The sequence below is a fragment of the Pongo abelii genome, chromosome 14 (assembly GCF_028885655.2).
Source record: "Pongo abelii isolate AG06213 chromosome 14, NHGRI_mPonAbe1-v2.0_pri, whole genome shotgun sequence".
NCBI lineage: Eukaryota > Metazoa > Chordata > Mammalia > Primates > Hominidae > Pongo > Pongo abelii.
The window spans coordinates 30,879,464-30,898,352 of record NC_071999.2 but is presented as its reverse complement, the minus strand read 5'-3'; the positions used below and the strand labels follow the sequence as shown (position 1 = coordinate 30,898,352).

General features: G+C 43.7%; 1 protein-coding gene across 6 annotated transcripts in view; it reads right to left on the bottom strand.

The window, feature by feature from the left end:
• Window positions 1–18,889, bottom strand: part of ATP8A2 (ATPase phospholipid transporting 8A2) — a 663,838-nt gene that overhangs the window by 34,692 nt on the left and 610,257 nt on the right. For all 6 annotated transcript variants that reach the window (XM_054528828.2, XM_054528822.2, XM_054528830.2 and 3 more), the window contains one exon: window positions 17,780–17,884. In XM_054528828.2, the coding sequence (XP_054384803.1) occupies window positions 17,780–17,884 (105 nt within the window). The remainder of the gene's footprint in view (window positions 1–17,779; window positions 17,885–18,889) is intronic.

Below are 18,889 nucleotides of genomic sequence, written 5' to 3'. Positions count from 1 at the left end.
GCGCAGGAGTGGGAAACTACATTTCCCTATCCTTTCCCAGTGGAAAAAAACAACCAACAAACATTTGGGCTATGAGTTTTTTAAAGAATGAGCTGAATGTTTAAAATCAATTATTTACATATTATTACTTGGCCTATCTCTAGATCATCTGTAAAAATTATGAAATAAAAGCTTAAAACCACTATTTATCTCCAGTGTTTGATCACTGTAGTTCCTCCTGAATGGATAAACAGTACAGGAGAGTGCTGAAATCTAGGAGTAAGGTGGACTTCTGCCTCTGGGAAGCAATGTTATTTTTCTAAGGTAAAGAATGGTCCTTATTCTTTACAGTATTGGTGGAAATGTAAAATGGTGTAGCCATTATGGAAAACAGTATGGAGGTTCCTCAAAAAATTCAAAAATAGAGAATGATCATATGACTCAGCAATCCCAATCCTGGGTATATACATCCAGAGGGGACAACATCAGTATGTTGAAGAGACATCTGCATTGCCATGTTCATGGCAGCATTATTTACAATAACCAAGACATGGAATCAACCTATGTGTCCATCAGCGGAGGAATGGATAAAAAAAATGTGGTACATATACACAATGGAATACTATTCAGCCATAAAACAGGAAACCTTGTCATTGGTGACAACATGGACGAACCTGGAAGACTTCACATTAGGTGAAATAAGCCAGGCACAGAAAGACAAACACTGCATGATCTGACTTGTATGTGAAATCCATAAAAAGTCAAACTCAGAAACAAAGAGAAGAAGGGTGGTTACCAGGGGTCAAGAAGTGAGAAAAATAGTAAGAAGTTAGCCAAAGGTATAACCTTTCAGTTTTAAGATGAGTAAGTTCTGGAGAGCTAATGTACAGCATGATGATTATAGTTAATAATAATGTATAGTATACTTGAAATGTGCTGAGAGTAGATCTTAAGTGTTCTCACCACACACACAAGGGTAACTGTGAAGTGATGGATATATTATTTAGCTCGATTGTGGCAATCATCTCCCAATCTATACATATATCAAACCATCTGTTGTACACCTCAAATACATACAATTTTTATTTGTCAATTATACCTCAATGAAGCTGAAGAGAAAAAAAAAAGAATGACAGTCCTCAGTGGGTTAGTGAATCCTCCAAAAATCGAATGCAAAATTAACACACAGGGAGATAGCACGTGACTTTCATGAAATTCTCAGAGGCCTGAAGGAGACATGTGAATATTCTCTCCAACATCGATTTCTTCTCTCACTGTTGAAGAGCATGTATAGTCACAGTGATACCCCCACCCCAATCTTCCTACACAGACAGGTTTTGGTAATCCAAGTCTAAACCAACCCACCATGGTATTTCCCGGACTGTAGGGATTGGCTCAGGGTGGTCCCGGCATGGCGAACAGTAACTTCGGTCAATTGGTTGTCAGGGGCAAACACCCCCTCTCCACTGGTGAACAAGGATGCCCATAGTCCCCATTACTTTGGGTCACCTCCCTGTTATTTCCACAGGGGCCATGGGCCTGACTCAGTATAAAGCACTGGGGGCAAAGTGAAAAGATGGAAAGAGACTGGTGGGTCTCTGATGACATTCTGGCTGGGGACTGATCGACCATGACTGCCCCCCAGCGGGACGTTCAAATTAAACAAGCTAGGTGCTTCTCTAATCCTGAAGATCAGTTTGAAGTGAGGTCTCTGGTATTGAAGAACCACTAGCCCAAGGAAAAACTTGAAGGAACCATGAGTATATGCGTGGGGTGACAGCAGAGAGAATGAACTGAAAGGATATGAAGAAGAAAGAAAGAACTTGGCTATTTATTTTTGGCCTTCGGACCTTGAGATATACACCTAGTGGTTATTTTTTTGTGTGCTTTTTGGGTGTAATTGATAATAGTAATTTTAGTTCTATTCTCTTTTCCATTCTTGTAACCAGCATACACTATTTCTACTAAATAAACAGCTACCCAGTAGGTCTTATATGACAAACCACGTTCTCCGCATTAGCAGTGCCCTGGGGATGGAGGGTACTTTATGGTCAGGCCATTGCAACGTCATTCTAAATTTGCACATTTGGTTTCTTCGTTCTTATGTGTAAGGCGGTTGTTAAACTACAGCTTTTCATTTCTCCTCAAAAGGGTGTGTGTTAGGCCACTGTAAGAAAACGTTTCTCTAATGTAAGTTGTTCTAGAGTGGGGGTGAGAGGTGACTTTCCAAACAATCTCAAATGAAATATGTGTGTCCTAACACAGCCCTGCATGAGAGAGGAATCCTAGTGACACATCCCTTTGTTTCTGTTTGTTTCTGCGTGGTCATGCTGCCGAGATCTTGATAAAGCAAAGGCCAAGTGGCAAATGTTCTCTACTCACAGGATCTCATTCAATAACTAGTTCTCACAAGTGAGGCTTTTGATGACTCTTCATGGCTTACAGAATACAGCCCCAACTTCATCACAGGTCTTATGATTTGGCCTTCACTTACTTATCCAACCTAACCTCTTTGTTTTTTTTTGTTTGTTTGTTTTGTTTGTTTTTTTTTTTTTGAGATGAAGTCTCACTCTGTCGGCAAGGCTGGAGTACAGTGGCATAATCTTGGCTTACTGCAACCTCCACCTCCCGGGATCAAGCGATTCTCGTGCCTTAGCCTCCCAAGTAGCTGGGATTACACATGTGCACCACCATACTCGGCTAATTTTTGTATTTTTAGTAGAGGTGGGGTTTCACCATGTTGGCCAGGCTGGTCTCGAACTCCTGACCTCAAGTGATCCGCCTGCCTTCATCTCCCAAAGTGCTGGGATTGCAGGCTTGAGCCACTGGGCCCAGCCCCAACCTACTCTCTTAGCACCTTTCTGGTCTCTCAGCCCCCATCACACCAAACTTTTCATTATTCCTGGATAACTTTTTTTTTTTTTTGAGATGGTTTCTTGCTCTGTCACCCAGGCTGGAGTGCAGTGGTGTGATCACAGCTCACTGCAGCCTGGAACTCCTGGGCTCAAACGATCCCCATGCCTCAGCCTCTTAAGTAGCTGGGACCACATGCACGCACCACCACACCTGGCTAATTTTTTTTTAAACTTTTGTAGTGATGGGGGTCTCATTATGTTGCCTAGGCTGGTCTTGAACTCCTGGCCTCAAGTCTTTCTCCTGCCTCGGCCTCCCAAAGTGCTTGGATGACAGGTGTGAGCCACTGCACCCAGGCTCCAGATAACTTTTTATATCAGCTGTGTCATTCTCATCCCCTGCTTCACTACCTGCTTGGGAATTCTAATTTTCCCTGGGCACTCTGGAATGTCACTCATCACTTTATTAAAATGCTTTTCACATTGTGTTCCCATTCTCTGTCTACTATTTGTCATCATTACCTTACTGTTTCCCTGTTTCTTCACTGCTCAGCTTGACCTCCGGCAAATCGCAAGGGTTTGATACATGCTTTTGCCTGGATTCACATCTCCATAAAGGATGACAATACTTACACCTTTAATTTCACAACTACAAGAGAGGAACCATGCCTGGAAAATTCTCAGAAGCCCTAGTTTTATCCAAGTTGACCGCTGAAGATTAGGGAGAAACCTCAGCAAGGTTCTATAAAGGAAATCTACTTTTAGAACATGATTCTCTACAACAGGATATGCCTACTCACAGGCATTTTAAAAAACTTATAATGCTACTTGCTCAGCAGGTATTATGTGCGATTTTTTTTTTAAGGATTAGAATGTCAATGGTTAATGGTTTGTAGAAGACAAAACCAGGTGCATTATGTTCTGTGCCACTCTCAGTTGGGTGAACAAAGTTTTGGGAGAATAAATTACAGACTTTACTGCTAGCTCTATTATCTGATTTTTCACTTGCTGTTGTTACTTCATTTTCTTTTGTTGTTGTTCTTCATGGTGTAAGTAAATGAAAAATGTTGCTGAATATATATCAGTTTCTAGGAATGTAAAATTATTTTCTGTGGACACTATCATGAAGGCAGCACAGAAAATCAAAGCAGACACATAGAAGGTGCATCCCAGAACCTACACAACATTGCTAATGATGTCATAAGTTGGACTCACTTCAACAGAGCTATGAAAGAACAAGAGTCAGAAAACATGAAACGTACACAAGGTATAAACTGCTGTGTTCCAGAAAGAAGCAAATGAAAGAATAATGCATTGACACAAACCATGAAGTAAACTTGATGGAATGATGTGGTTATATCCTTTGAGAATATTACATAAAAAAGAAGAAGAAAAAGATGTCCTATATGGAACAAAAAGAACAGAGAATCTGAGGCACATAGATGAGGATGTCTGCTATGCCTAATGGAAGAATTGCCTGAAGATCCATATAAAGAAATTTATTTATCTGGAATCAAATGGTGCACTTTGTAGACATTCTTTGCAAAACAGTACATTTACAAAGATTAATAAATTGTTTTTGAGGGCATAGGTGTATTTTCATTTCCAAATATCAAAGAAACTAAAGTGAAAAACCTTGACGCCACAGCAGAAATGTTATCTCCAACTGGCTGCATTGCAATCACATAGCTTATGGGTCCAAGAAGCAGAGGCCAAAATGGAGCAGAAATGTGTGGCCACTGCCTTTCTCTGGGTTATCAAATAAAAAAGCTCACTTGGATTTCACTTTGAAATGTCATTGTGTCTCAAATGCTCCAGTGTACAGAATATCTTTAGATGTTTGATCACAGAATACAACCAATTTGTCCGGCAACATGGCAGCAAGCTTGTGCCCCACCCAGCCCTGGTGTCTCTTTGCTTTTGAGTGCTTTCGTGTCTGCAATCTTCTGCGTCATGTGAAAGGCACTGTGCATAAATTGGGAACATGCAAAAGGAATTTGTCTCCAGTCTGTGACAACTTGGACGAGTCTTCAGTTTTCAACAGATTTGTGAAGATGGTGAAAAGATGATAGCTTAGACAATAAGCCCAAAATTCCATACGACAAAAGTGTATTCAGCCAGTTCCTGTCCTCAGTTCTTTTTTAAAAAGCAAGTGCTTTCTGAATAGGTGAGACAGAGCAAGAAGGGCAAAAGGTCTGGGCGACAGATCAACGCTTTGAGAAACAAAACCACCATCATTCTAGAAATAGCTTAAGAATCTAAAACTTCTCCCATCTAAAATCTTTGAGTATTTCTGATGAACTGGCCAAAAAAATAGATATGGGAGGACTAAAAATTTTTGATTCCACTAGTAATGAAAAGTTGTATTTATCAGTAAATTCAGTGAGCACATGTAAAACTCTTAAATTATACCTTTAAAATCATTAAAAATGATTTTAATGAGAAATGAGAAAGTCTGAGATCACAAGGCAAACTATGAACACAAACTTGGCAACTAATCTTTATCCCTCAAGGCTTTTCTCAACACAACCCAAAACAAAACAAAAGTAAACTAGATATAGAGATGATATAAGGCAAACTGTCTTCCATAACACTCACTTCTAATTTTTGTCATTTTGAAAAATTACCTCATTGCTAATGCTAATTGACTTTAGAACAATAAATGTCTTAATTTGAACACATATCATAAATTCATACTAATAAATATTTTGTGTATGTTTTATATACAGTATTGAGGTTTTACTTAACTTTTTCTTTATTTTTAGAAACCAGGTCTTGCTATGTTGCCCAGGCTGGAGTGCAGTGGCTGTTCACAGGCTGTAATCACGGCTCACTGCAGCCTCAAACTCCTGGACTCAAGTGATCCTCCTGCCTGAGCCTCTTGAGTAGCTGGGAATACAGGTGCACGCCACCGTGCCTGGCTAGAGATTTTACTCAATTTTTAACTTTGAGAATGGGATTCTATGGCTTTTAAGTAGTACGGTAATCACACATTCTAAAAATTTGTGTCATGTATGTCCCTTGCTTAAACTCCTCCCATGGAAATGTTTCCTGGTGGCTACAATCCAATGCCCTAGGACCTTGCTCACAAAGGCCTGTGTGATCTGGCTCCTGCTGCCTCTTAGATGACTTTGTCATGCATTTCCCAGGCACTGGTCACACCAAGCATCCCTCCCACTCCCCCTGCAGGCCTTCCTATCAAATTCTGGTGCCTGGAACGTTCCCTCCCCAGATCTCCTCTTGGTTGACTGCCTGTTTAGGTCTCAGTTTAAATGTTGTCATGGCTCAGAAAATATGACCCTGAGCACTGTGAACTGAAGGAGATTGAGAAGGCCTCAGAAGCAAGAGGGTTGCTTTGATCCTCCCTACCTTTCAGTGGGAAGCACAGTCATGAAGGCGCTCACTGACCTTCCTTCCCTGAGAGGAGGCCGTAAGACCTGCGTTCCAGAGCGGTCCTGCCCCACACCCAGCGGGAAGGAAGGCTGCACAGAGAGGCCCAGAGTCACAACAGACAGGTCTTGCTGAATTCCCCATGCTTGATAAATTACCCCCTTTTCTTCCAATCACGTTTTTGCTTGACTCTCCGTTCTTCATTGGCATAAAAATACATATGGTTTTCCCTGCGTCTTTGGATCTTCATTTCTGAAGCCTCCCATGTCACACAAAACTTTGACAAATAAGTCTGTTACGCTTTTCTCTGATTACTCTGACTGTTGTTACAGGAGTGTCAGCCATGAGCCTTGTAATGGATGAGGAAAAGACATGACTTTTTTCTTTCCCGACACTGTCATCTTAGGAGGCGTCCCTGACTGCTCCAGCCCAGCCATTCACTCCCCATTATGTCCTCTGCTTCATTTTCCTCCTAAGAGCCACCACTCACTGTCTCCCACTACCAGGCGAGCTCTAACGCAGTAAGAATTCCCTCTCTTATTCTAGGCCAGAGTCTGGCCTGGCACTTCCTCCGTTTTTAATAAATGTCTGTTGCATGGTTACATAAATGACTTGCCCCACATTAGGCCAATCACTGGTTCTATTTGCTGTGAGGCCAACATGTTTACTCATTAGTAACTGTGAAGTCCCAATTACCACCACCTAAGGGGCCTTGAGCCAATCCTAATTGCCAGAGAAAGAGAATAAACACTGAATAATCATATTATCATTGCCCTATTAGAAAAGGAAGACTTAACTGGGACTCACTGAATCACTAACAATCCAGGCTCTGTGACAGTCATTCACGTGTCCTGGTCTACAGAAGAATTCACTCTTAGATATACCAGCATGAGACCCATGCCAGGTTTTTTTAAACCCAAGAATAATTTTTTTTTCTGCTCCTGTTAATAGAGAAATGTCTCCAAAAATCCAATAAATCTATTGCTAAATGCAGTGATTCCTGCTACAATGACCATCTCTTGGTGATAACTTTTACATATTCTCCAAGTTCCTCTCAACCACAAGGCCAATGATGTCATTCACTGGTGACCTGACTGGACCTTGACTGGCTTTCCAAGTGCTGGCTATAGATACAGAACTAGTGTACCTTACGACACAGACCACGTCAGAGGCCTGGGAGGACATGCTGTGTGCTGTAGTGTGCAAAAGCAGCCATCAAATATGAATAAAAAACATCCAGCATTCCTCCTGAGGCCTCTTTTTTTTTTTTTTTTTTTGAGACGGAGTCTCGCTCTGTCGCCCAGGCTGGAGTGCAGTGGTGCGATCTCAGCTCACTGCAACCTCCGCCTCCTGGGTTCAAGTGATTCTCCTGCCTCAGCCTCCCAAGTAGCTGGGACTACAGGCGTCCGCCACCAAGCCCGGCTAATTTTTTGTATTTTTAGTAGAGACGGGGTTTCATCATGTTAGCCAGGATGGTCTCGAATTCCTGACCTCGTGATCTGCCTGCCTCAGCCTCCCAAAGTGCTGGGCTTACAGGCGTGAGCCACCGTGCCCGGCCTCCCCTGAGGCTTCTTTTCGCCTCTAACAGTCCAGGACGTCCCGGGGATCCAGCAGTTCTCTCAGATGCACTACAAAGTCACTTTAACCCTGAATGCTGGGGGGCCTGGGAGTCTACACTTCTTCTCTACGCCTTTGTAAGAACTTAGGGAGAGGCTCATTGAGAAATGAACAGTAGAATCTGGTTATTCCCAGATAACATCTAAATTGTAACTCAAATTTCAGGATGGGTGTACCTGCCTGTTTGTTTTCAGGATGGAATGTCTTACTCTCAGAGATCAGTCACAGTTGGAGGTAGGCAAAACGGGAAGCCGAAGGGAAAAGCAAACAACTCACTGATAACACAGGAGAAAAGTGATTAGCAAAGAGATCCCAGAACCTCCTGAAGAACTAATCCCTGCCTGGAATGTATAATATCAGTATTCAAATTATGTGACCTATACAATGGCAATTTTTTTTTGGCAAATCTACCTTTAAATGTTTCTATTGCTGCTCAAGTGGGTTAAATAAACTATCCTCCCCAAAAAAGGATTAAAATATTTCACTGCTACTTAAAAAGGGATACAGTGAGCTAGCTTTCCACACTAGTTTTGTTTGGAACTGACAATAAATTCATCAGTAAAAATGGTTCTTGAAAAAAAGTCTTGTTGGCAAATAGAGAAAGTTGACATGGAACTAATTTAAGTCATAATTCAAAAAAGGAAATGTACTCAAGTCATCCTGGAAATACAGCCTGAGGCCGTGTTACTAGCAAACCACTAACACTGATGCTTTCTCCACACTTACCTCCCTCCATCATGAGGAGGCTTCTTCCCATTTTCTCTCCAGGCATTTTCTAAAGATGCTGCACTTCTTCATCACAGCACTGGGCAAGTAGCTAAGTTCCTGATTAGATTTCTGATACAGCTACAGCACCGTTTTAAAGGTTAACAAGATGCTTAATAATAAATGACATCTGGTATTTAATTTAAAAAATTCCTAATTATTAAACATCGGTCCATAAGAACAATAACAACAACAACAACAGGCTCTTGGAATTTAACATTCCTAAAATAACAGAGAATCAATTATTTTTAGTTGACACAGACAGCTTAGGCATTAACTAAATGCTAATGAGGTATTTTACTTCCTGAAGAGTTTATTTTCCTCCTCCTCTCCTTCCTGTGCCCAGGATGCAAACAGTCCCCAGAAGCCCGGCTGGGTCATGCGGGCAGCCTTTCGGTAATTTCCTGCCACATTCACTCCCTTTGTTCCACTAATGCATTTCCTCACCTGTCGCGAGTATTTGTCAGCAAGGCGAGAGCTTTAACTGGCCTTGCCTGGGAGTGTCGTTGGCTCTCCAGCTGTTCTCCTAAGAACTCTCCCCGTGGTCTCAACTAAAATGTTTGCCGGCATTAGGCTTTGCCCAAGGTTCTTTGCTCTACAAGATTAAATGCATTCAATTAATTTTTTCATAGACCATACTAGGCTCCATGAAGGTGACTGCCGGTGGAAATTGGCTTCTTTAGCAAGGTTTCTTTTTCCTGAACCATACCAAAACGTGAGCCGTGGCCGGGTGCGGTGGTTCATGCCTGTAATCCTAGCACTTTGGGAGGCCGGGGAGGGGTGGGGGTGGGGGGTGGGGGGTGGATCACAAGGTCAGGAGTTCAAGACCAGCCTGGGCAAGATGGTGAAACCCCGTCTCTACTAAAAATACAAAAATTAGCCGGGCGTGGTGGTGGGCACCTGTAATCCCAGCTACTCAGGAGGCTGAGGCAGAGAATTGCTTGAACCTGGGAGGCAGAGGTTGCAGCGAGCTGAGATCACACCACTGCACTCCAGCCTGGGCGATAGAGCGAGATTCTGTCTCAAAAAACAAACAAACAAACAAACAAACAAACAAAATGAGCCGCTTTCACACACTCTTTTCCCTTTATTTGCTCTGAATTTGTCCTCTGGTTTGGCTTCAGCATTTCTTGCGGGGAGGGTATGATTTCTCTGCTTGGTCCAAGTTCTTCCTACATGTAGGGATCTAAAAGACAACAACATGCAACTACAATTCTCTAGCTTCCTTGGATTCTGCACGCAGCTTCACCAGACAGCAGACTGTGACTCTTTTCATCAGACCATGCTAGAAGGTAAGCACCCCTCCTGGTCTCTCTGGGGTTTCCGTGGCTTTCCAGTCTCTCTAATAAAGATGTAATTGCAAATGCAAGCATTTGGGTGGCTCTCCACATCTTGGCTTGGTGGAAAGAGGCCTGAAGTAAGAAGATGCAGGTTTGCCTCTCTTTAGTTGGGTGACACTAAGCAGATGTGACTCCATCTCTCTGAGGCCTCATCGCCTTTTCTACACATGAGGAAACTTTCATTTGCTGCATGTGGGGATCAGTGTTATGATAAAAAAAATAAAGTGGAGTATAATGAATAAGTCCATGGCATTAAAAATCAGGAAGACAGGACTCGGCATGGTGGCACATCCCTGTAATCCCAGCTACTTGGGAGGCTGAGGCAGGAAGATGGAGTGAGCCCAGGAATTTAAGCCCAGCCTGGGCAACATAATGAGACTCTGTATCTTAAAAACAAAACAAAACAAAACACAAAACAAAATAAAACAAAAAAACAGAGAAAGTTCTCCAGATTCAGAGGAGCTTGAGGAACACAGAAACCAAATGCTATGTGTGAACCTTGCCCAGATCCTAACACAAATCAATCAATCCTAAAAGGCAGGGCTGAGGCATCCAGAGAGTCTTTTTATGGACTGGGTGTTTGACTGATACCAAGGAATTATTATTAACTTGTTAGATGTGATCATGGCGACTGGAGTTCTACATTTAATAACATAAACAAGCATGCTGTGTATCACAGATGTTATAAGGTCTCGTGGAATATTTAGAGATGCCTTCTAAAATGTAGGTGGACTGTTGTGATGCCTGGGATTTGCTTTATGTTTCAGGAAAGAAAGACTCTGAGCAGAAGGGGTGAGATGAAGCAGTTCTGGCCGAATCTTGATAATGATTGGACCTGGGCAGTGATTTCATAAGAGCTTATTGTGCTCATCTCCCTACTATTGTGTATGCTTGAATATTTGAATAATGAAAATAAAACTTTTTTTTTTTTTTTTTTTTTTGAGATGGAGTCTCACTCTGTCCCCCAGGCTGGAGTGCAGTGGCGAAATCTCGGCTCACTGCAAGCTCTGCTTCCCGGGTTCATGCCATTCTCCTGCCTCAGCCTCCTGAGTAGCTGGGACTACAGGCGCCCACCACCACGCCCGGCTAATTTCTTTTTGTATTTTTAGGAGAGACAGGGTTTCACTGTGTTAGCCAGGATGGTCTCGAACTCCTGACCTCGTGACCCACCCACCTTGGCCTCCCAAAGTGCTGGGATTACAGGCGTGAGCTACCGCACCCGGCCGAGAATAAAACTTTTAAAATGAGTGTTTTAAGGGAAGCCCAGGCTGCCATCAGCACAGCAGGGAAGTTGGTGACATCAGAGAGTGTGTCCTGAGGTGGGCGGCATTTGTTCCCAGATCAAGGCCTGTCCTGCTGTCCCTGAGTAGCCCACGCGTGGCCCAGTGCTCGGGACACAGTGCAACACCGTCGTATAAAACCAGTCAATCAAGAAGGGCCAAGGGTAGCGTCAACCATAGAAGGGCACAGTGTGGGGGGGACAGGGGAGGTGGAGGCTGAGATTCGTACACGTGAGAAGAGAAGCAGAGGCGGAAATCGCTGTAGCTCTGGTCTGCACTGGCTCAGCAGGTGGTGGGCTGCGGGCAGAAGGTGGCATGATGAGGCTGCGCTTCACAAAGGATGTCTTCAGCTGTGGGACGGTGGGTGAAGTGGGACAGGCACCACCCCAAGGGACCGGGGAGATGACTGTGCAGATGCTGGGACGACTCCAAGACCAGGCACCCAGGGATGCGCAGGACACGAGGGGACAGTGTGGACACTGAGAGGGAGTCTGCAGTGTGGGAAAAATTCATCCCGATGGAGCAGGAGACTCCGAAGGAAGGGCTGGTTCTGGGGAGGAGTGGTAAGGACCGGCATAGACGTTACAGACAGACTGCAGCTCAGATGGACAGGGGCAAGCTGGCGAGAGACCCGGGGCAGAAGGGACAGCCTGGACTGGGTACACTGTCCTCTTCACAAAGAGGAGCTCCTTGAAGCCGTAATCCAAACGCTGTCTTGAGGAGACCCACCAAGATTCAGAACTCACTACAGTCCCCACCACACCCCCATCCAACATTCACTACGGCCATTCGTCCACACCACTCCCATGTCCCTGGGATTCTGTTAGATTTCTCCCTTCTACCTCAGACTAGGGGGCACACCCCAACGATGCAACTCAGAGAGCCTGCTGCATTCGCATCTTCCCCAGACTTACATGTTAGATGGTAAACATAGCCAGTGAAATGTACTTGTTATGCAGCTTTTCAGTTAGGGGACGCTTCCTGAACATCTACATATGCTATAGATTTAATCTGCATTATTTATTTAAACCTCAAAGCGAATGTATGATGAGAAAACTGAAGTTCAGAGAAGTTAATAACCCAGCCAAGGCCACACAGCTAAGCTAGAGCCCAGCTCAGGTCATCTGCCTCTGCCGTCTGCACTCATTTCTCTGCTTCATGACAGAGCCGTGGAAAAAAATGCAGCTGGAAGGAAAATAAATCTCAACCAGGTGCTGGAAGCAGACATTTGCCACCTGGCCCGGAGAGGTTTGCTGAAAGGATGCCCTAATTTCCTATCCTTTTGGCTGGAAAAAAGCCAATAATAGGTATTTTAGGAGGAAAGTGTGGGAGAGGTGGGACGAAAGCAAAAGGGAGACGCACCACACGTGCACTGCCAACGGCCAGTACTGTGAAAAAACCGATTTCCTGAAGAGACGCAGTCATTGTTGGAGTCCGGTGCAAAAGGCCTGCATCCCTCCTGCCTCAGGCTGGCTCAGCGTCAGGCTCAGCCTGGCAGTGGGACTGATTTTGACTTAGACCTGTGATGATACCAAACAGCTTTTTCAACACTGTTTTAAAGATCAAAGGATTTCCGTTGAAGATCAAAGCATGACAAGTATTTTTGAGTTGAGTACTCACTCACAATGCATTGGGGAGTTTGTGTTGTTTCATTTTTTAAATACAACTGGTTTTCAAAGGAGCACTCGAGAGCACTGCCTGGAGTGGAGGAACAATCTTTGGTTTGTTTGAAATCTTGCTGCTGTGGTTCAGGCTCTGTTCCTATTTTTCGGCAGAGAGAGCTCCGTTAGGATCCCAGGCCACCTGTCCAAGGCTGTGACCAGGGCCCTGCCTGTTTAGAGGCAGCCTGGATGAAATGGAAGCCGCAGAGCAAGAGAGAGTCAGGTTTCCCTCCCGAATTCCCTGGCGGTGATGGGCCGTCCAGATTACCCTGGGTCACAGGGCCACGCACAGATGTTCACAGAACACAAAACCGAAGGGAGACGAGGTGACGGCTCGCCAGAAGGTCTAAGACCAGCCACACAGCTACCTTCACCAAAGTCACAGCGTAAGCTACACCCAGGGAAAGCACTTAAGGGGAAGATAATCCACCGCCTTCCTGGTGAAGGCAGGAGCAGCAACCGGGTCTGTTTGCCCTTGACAATGGAGAAAATCAGCCCTGGGGCCACCCCACCCCACCCCACCCCACCCCACTCCCACCAACTGGGATGAACAGAGTGAAAGGTGATCTAGAAATAGAACAAGCTCTCCTTGTTTATTCAGGCTACGCATAACTCAAAAACTAGATGTTTTCAACAAATATATTCCCCCTTTTTTTCTTGCTTGCCATTGTACCTAAAATATTACAGGGCAACCGTTTATCTCATTCCAAAAAAAATTAAGGAACAAAAGTCTGTCATCTTACACGCTGTCATCGGTTTATATTGTATCTGTAAAGGTGAGTGGCCACAGATAGATTTTCTTTCACTAGGAAAGAAATTAGCATGGCTTACACTTCAGGAATAAAGAAGGGAAAGATTACCAAGACATTAAAAAACAAAGAATTTTCTTCCATTTAGCTTCTCATTGTTTAGACACTCAAAATAACGACCTGCAGGGTAGACTATTTCATGTGCGATGCGGGGGGCTTCCCAGGGTAGGGATTACTGGGAAGACAGTTTGGGAAAAGGTATTCTGATCAACCCAAACAGTCACATGTGTCCAGTGTCTATAAGGCGCACAAACACTACATTGTGAAAAACACTCCTTCAAGAAGAACAAACTAAAATCAAGACAAACATTTTTATTCACTCCTTAAAGCACTTTCTTCACTTTGCTTTCTGGATATCTAATTCCCTGATCTCACCGTTTCTCATTATCTGCTTCTTCATGAGAACAGGCTTATTAAAGTATCAGTTCCACAGGTTGATTTTGGAAGACAAGATCTACTAATGAGAAAGTGCAGAAGCATGTTCATGAAAATTTAACTTTATCGAAATAGTATAAAAGTATGGGGCTTAGACAAGTTTGATAAAATGTTAGATGAAAATATTTTATTGAATGAATAAAAGGCACAGAGAGAAACTTAGAATCCCTGGCTACCATTTCAAAATTGTAACTGTAAATTTGGTACAAGAGGGTTTTCTAAAAAGATTAATGCATACAGATTTTTTTGTTCTACTTCCTGTGATTACAGTCCTAAGAAAAACTGCCAGAATATTTGCCAGTGACTCGGATCTGGGTTTTATGACCCGGCGGAATGTCCCTTAAGGGGCCCTAAGCAATGCTGTCAGGACTGAGCTGAGTAAGCCCCTGGGGTTAGGGATGCTGAATACCCCTGGGGGTGCCCTGGCTTGGCTGGCACAGGAAGGCAGGAGAGGGAGTGGGCTTCAGGGAGGATGGGCTCCTGGCCTGTGCATCTTTGCAAGGGTAAGATTTGCTAATCTTACATCACAAATGCCTCTCCATGTGTGAGTCTATGTTAGCTGTACTCTCAAGCAATGAGATAAACCGCCCCCTCCCTGGAGGCCCGGTGACTGTCAGCATCTCTCTGTGGCCACTTTGTGCACATCCGACACACGAGCTGACACACAGGCACCAGTGTGTCAGCTCATCTGGCACTGAAGTCACCATCCTTTCCTCACTACCACCTCACTAGACTTTGGTATTGCCAGCCAGTCAGTCAGCAAATATTGACAGAGTTTCCTGTGCGGTTAACAGCTAGAGAGATACACAAATCAGCTGAAAGATCAGATGAGGGTAGGAAAGAAGGAACAGGGAGGGGTGAGAAGAGACAAAAACACTCAGGACCCCTCAGAGAGGTGGGGGTCTATAAGATCTTTAGAAGGGAGGACAGAGCTGAGGACAGACTTCTTAGTCTCTACCCTCCACCCCTCAGGAATCTAAGCAGGTGTGAAAGAAGAAAACAAAGGTTGTAAAAGAACAATTGTGAGGCAGCTCAGGAGGCCAAGCAAGACAGCATAGTCTCTGTGCAGAGAGCAGCACGCCACCATTATCCAGTTTGCAGATGGACCACCCAGAAAATCTGTGAGCAATTAGGAGTGAGAAAAACAAATGGGAGGGGGTCGCTGAGGAGGATGAGCGGCAGAGCCCCCAAACTGTGTTCTGGCTAGGAATTCCAAAGTGAAGCAAGATGCTGGGACTAGAAGAAAAGGAAAATGGTGCAACCAAATGGGAGTATGCAGACCCACTCATGCATGTGTGCACGCACACATGCACAGAAACACACACACACACCATCATATGAACTACAAAGTGAAATTTACAAGGAACCAGAAAATAAGACTTTCAAATGTAGAAGGTAAGAAACCGCATTTAAGCTCTTATTTTCTGATATCCATTTGAACATTTAAAAGTGAATTCTGAACAGGATAAGTGAATTTTAAAAATAACATTCATTTATCAACAACAAGCAAAAATGGGCTCACACACTCTTTCAAGGCTGACAGCCCACGACTCCCTCCAATACAATTCAAGGCCGACAGATCATGACTCTCCTGCCAAAGTGAAGATGAGCAGCTGACCTTTTACGCACCCGAGATGGGTCAGGCAATATGCTGCGCTGTACATGTTTCACGAACCCTAATCCCCCAAAGAAAATATTAGCCTTCTTCTATGACAGATGAAGAGACAATCTGATCATATGAAATATCCTGCACAAGGCCTCACCGGTAGGTTGCAAAGCTAGAATTCAAACGCAGGTTCCGTACCTCTGCAAAATGCATGTGGCCCTCCAAACTGGGTGGCTGGTCCCTGCACACAGTGTTGGACCTGAGCCTTGGCGTGTGCCACTCCCTCTGCCCAAATCAGACTCTCAGCAGTTCTGTCCATTCAAGACCCTCCCATCCTCAAAAGCCTGTTGTTCATCCATCTCCAACGTGAAGCCTTCCTTGATGGCTTAAGCCGGATGACCCCTCCCCACATCAGAACAACCACCCTAAAGCACATTCTCATACCACATTATATGTGATGTTTTCCTGTAAAATGTTTGAAAGGAGTTTGAGAATTTTGCTCTGAAATTCTCATTTTACTTAGAAATTACTTATGCCCCCTCAGCAATCATTGTGTATACTTGAGATATAAGAGAGCCTGTAAGTTGTTTCTGAGTATAATAAACTTATTGTCCTTACTAAACTTAACAGTTAAGAGTGATATGCATTTTATAGGGTTTTAAACATTTATTAATTTCATTATGCAGAGGTTGCCTGCTCCCTAATTTTTGCAGCTTATGAATATGTTTTTTTCAGGTCTCAAAGAGCATGGTAGGTCCCTGAAACTCTAACAGGTCCGGAGCCCTATGCCTCAGCTGTCTGATGGATAGAACAGCCCTGAACAAGCCTCAACCACGTGTAGTGGTTATATGTATATCTGCTGTAAAATCAGCCCCCATCCCCATGTATTCACAAACTTAAGCTTATGGAAGACAATGCTTTTTGTCTTGTTGACTGATGATTTTTTACAGTGACTAGCATAGCTGCTATAAAATGAATGCTTAATAAACTTACTAGAAAATAACTCATAAATAAATACAAAACCACAACTTCAACTCTATGCCATCATCCCTTTTCTAAAATCTGTTTGAAATTGTATTTTGAAAGCCTCTCAAAATGTTTGCATTCTCTTTCTTTAACAAAAAAATTACTTTTGTCTTCATTGCTTTAAAAGATAGTACAAATAAACACAATATAAAGCAAGACACAAAGTGGGTATCTCTATAAGTATTTGATTTCTTGATGTTTGTTTCATTAGCAGTTAGTTACTGATTTCCTTCTAAGCATTTATAGCAGAGTTGTACTCAGAATATTATAGATATTCCATGTCCTTAATAGAGCAATGGCTTTTTAGTACCCTGCAAATTGTTCTTAGGCCCAAAGAAATTTCCCTTGATGGTACATAGATTTTAACAGAATGCACTCTAACAACATTTTAACATCTTGTGTGATGAAACAAAAACTGCACACAGGCCCAGCTGTTCCTTGTGAGGAAGGGCAGGCTCATGTTCAGGAGGAATTAGGAGAGCAAGCAGCAGTGTCTGTTCCAAGAGTTCACACGATTCCTTTCACTCCCAGCAGAAAATGTTAACATTAAAAACTACTCCCCCATTTAGATATGCTGAAGTGGAATGCAACAAAGTTTACATGAATAACAACATGCATTATTTCACATGCAAACCTTCACCGTAGATACTCATCCTTGGGTACAGTACTTGGGTTTGAAATCCAAAGGCCTAGCTTTAACTCCTCTGTGGTAATACTGCTAACCCTGGACTCGCACCTTAAGATAATACTGCCATAACGTCGATTTTCTGTACATGAGTTGTTTTGCTCACCTCTAAACCCAATAAAACCCCCAGTCTTACCTGGAGACTTCAGGAGATTTAGGTTTCATGTGGTCACTGACAGAGTGCGATTTAAATCTGAGAATAACCAAAATTCTAAAGCCTGAGCATACTGTGCTCCCATCGAAAACCAAGATGAGAAAAAGAAATACAGGAAGAAAGAAGGGAAAAGGGCCAGGAGAACCTGTGTTCTGTGCGGACTGGGACGGAGTTCCCCACCTCTTTCCATTGCTATCCCGCAGCACCGCTTTTCCCAGGACTCGAGACTTGGTTTCCAGCTCTTGCACCTCCTCCAGCAATGTCTTTTTGCAGGTGTGCTTGGCTCTGTATTATGAGGAAAAGACAAAAAGAACATGGCACAGAGACTTGACACAGCTGGGAAAGACAGGCCGCTCCCCTCTCAGGCCACAGCCAAATGCCCTTTGGTGGAGGCCGAGGCTTGGGAAGTGGTGGACCATTCACAGTCTCCATGCATGACCGGGGTTCCATCTCCACAGCCTGGAAGCATCCTGAGTGCCGCAGACCAGACCCGGATCATGCATGTCAAGAGTCACCCCCACCCCGCAAAGAACCGGAAGTCTGCTGAGGAGCCCAGTCACTCAAAGACTGGGTGGAGTTCACGAAGACCCAGGGTCTGCTTCTAAAGCATTTCTTGGCAGGAACTGAAAACCAAGAAGATACTTTAAACCCTCACCTTAGTGAACAGGCACTGGTTCCCTGGTCCAAGGACCCCAACTGCAGTCAGAGAGCCCAGGGGTTAGCAAGTTTCCTCCCTCCCTCTTTAGCGTGAAAAGAGCCACTGCCACAGCAGCCATGGGGCTTAGGATGCTAGAGTGAATGGTCTGGATGCAAAACCATCGGCTTGAAACATGGAGTCAACACAAATCTCGAGTGCAGGTTTCCCATCTTCCTCTGGCAACAACTCACCATTGAAGTCCACACAGGTAGGCCTCAGTGGCATTAATACAGCTTATGAAATAACCCGCAGCCTGGACAGCTCACTCTTCTTGAATGGTAGGAAGAGTTCCCATACCCTTTTACTGAGGAAACTAAGATGAATACCTCACAATGCTCAAATAATTGGCCGATCTCAGAGTCTTTATAAAATGGAAACTAAACAAAGCTAAAAGTGAGCTACTAGTTAGAAACAATCTAGCTACTAGTTGGAAACAGTCTAGGTGAAAAGACATTTAACCAGATATAGGTTATATAAGAGAAAAGAACTGTAAAGGGAAAAGGCTCATAAATTAGCAACACACCAGATTGAAAAGCTTTGCATCAATTTCAATATAAATACATGTGAGGATCCTTCTAGGTACCAGGACCAAA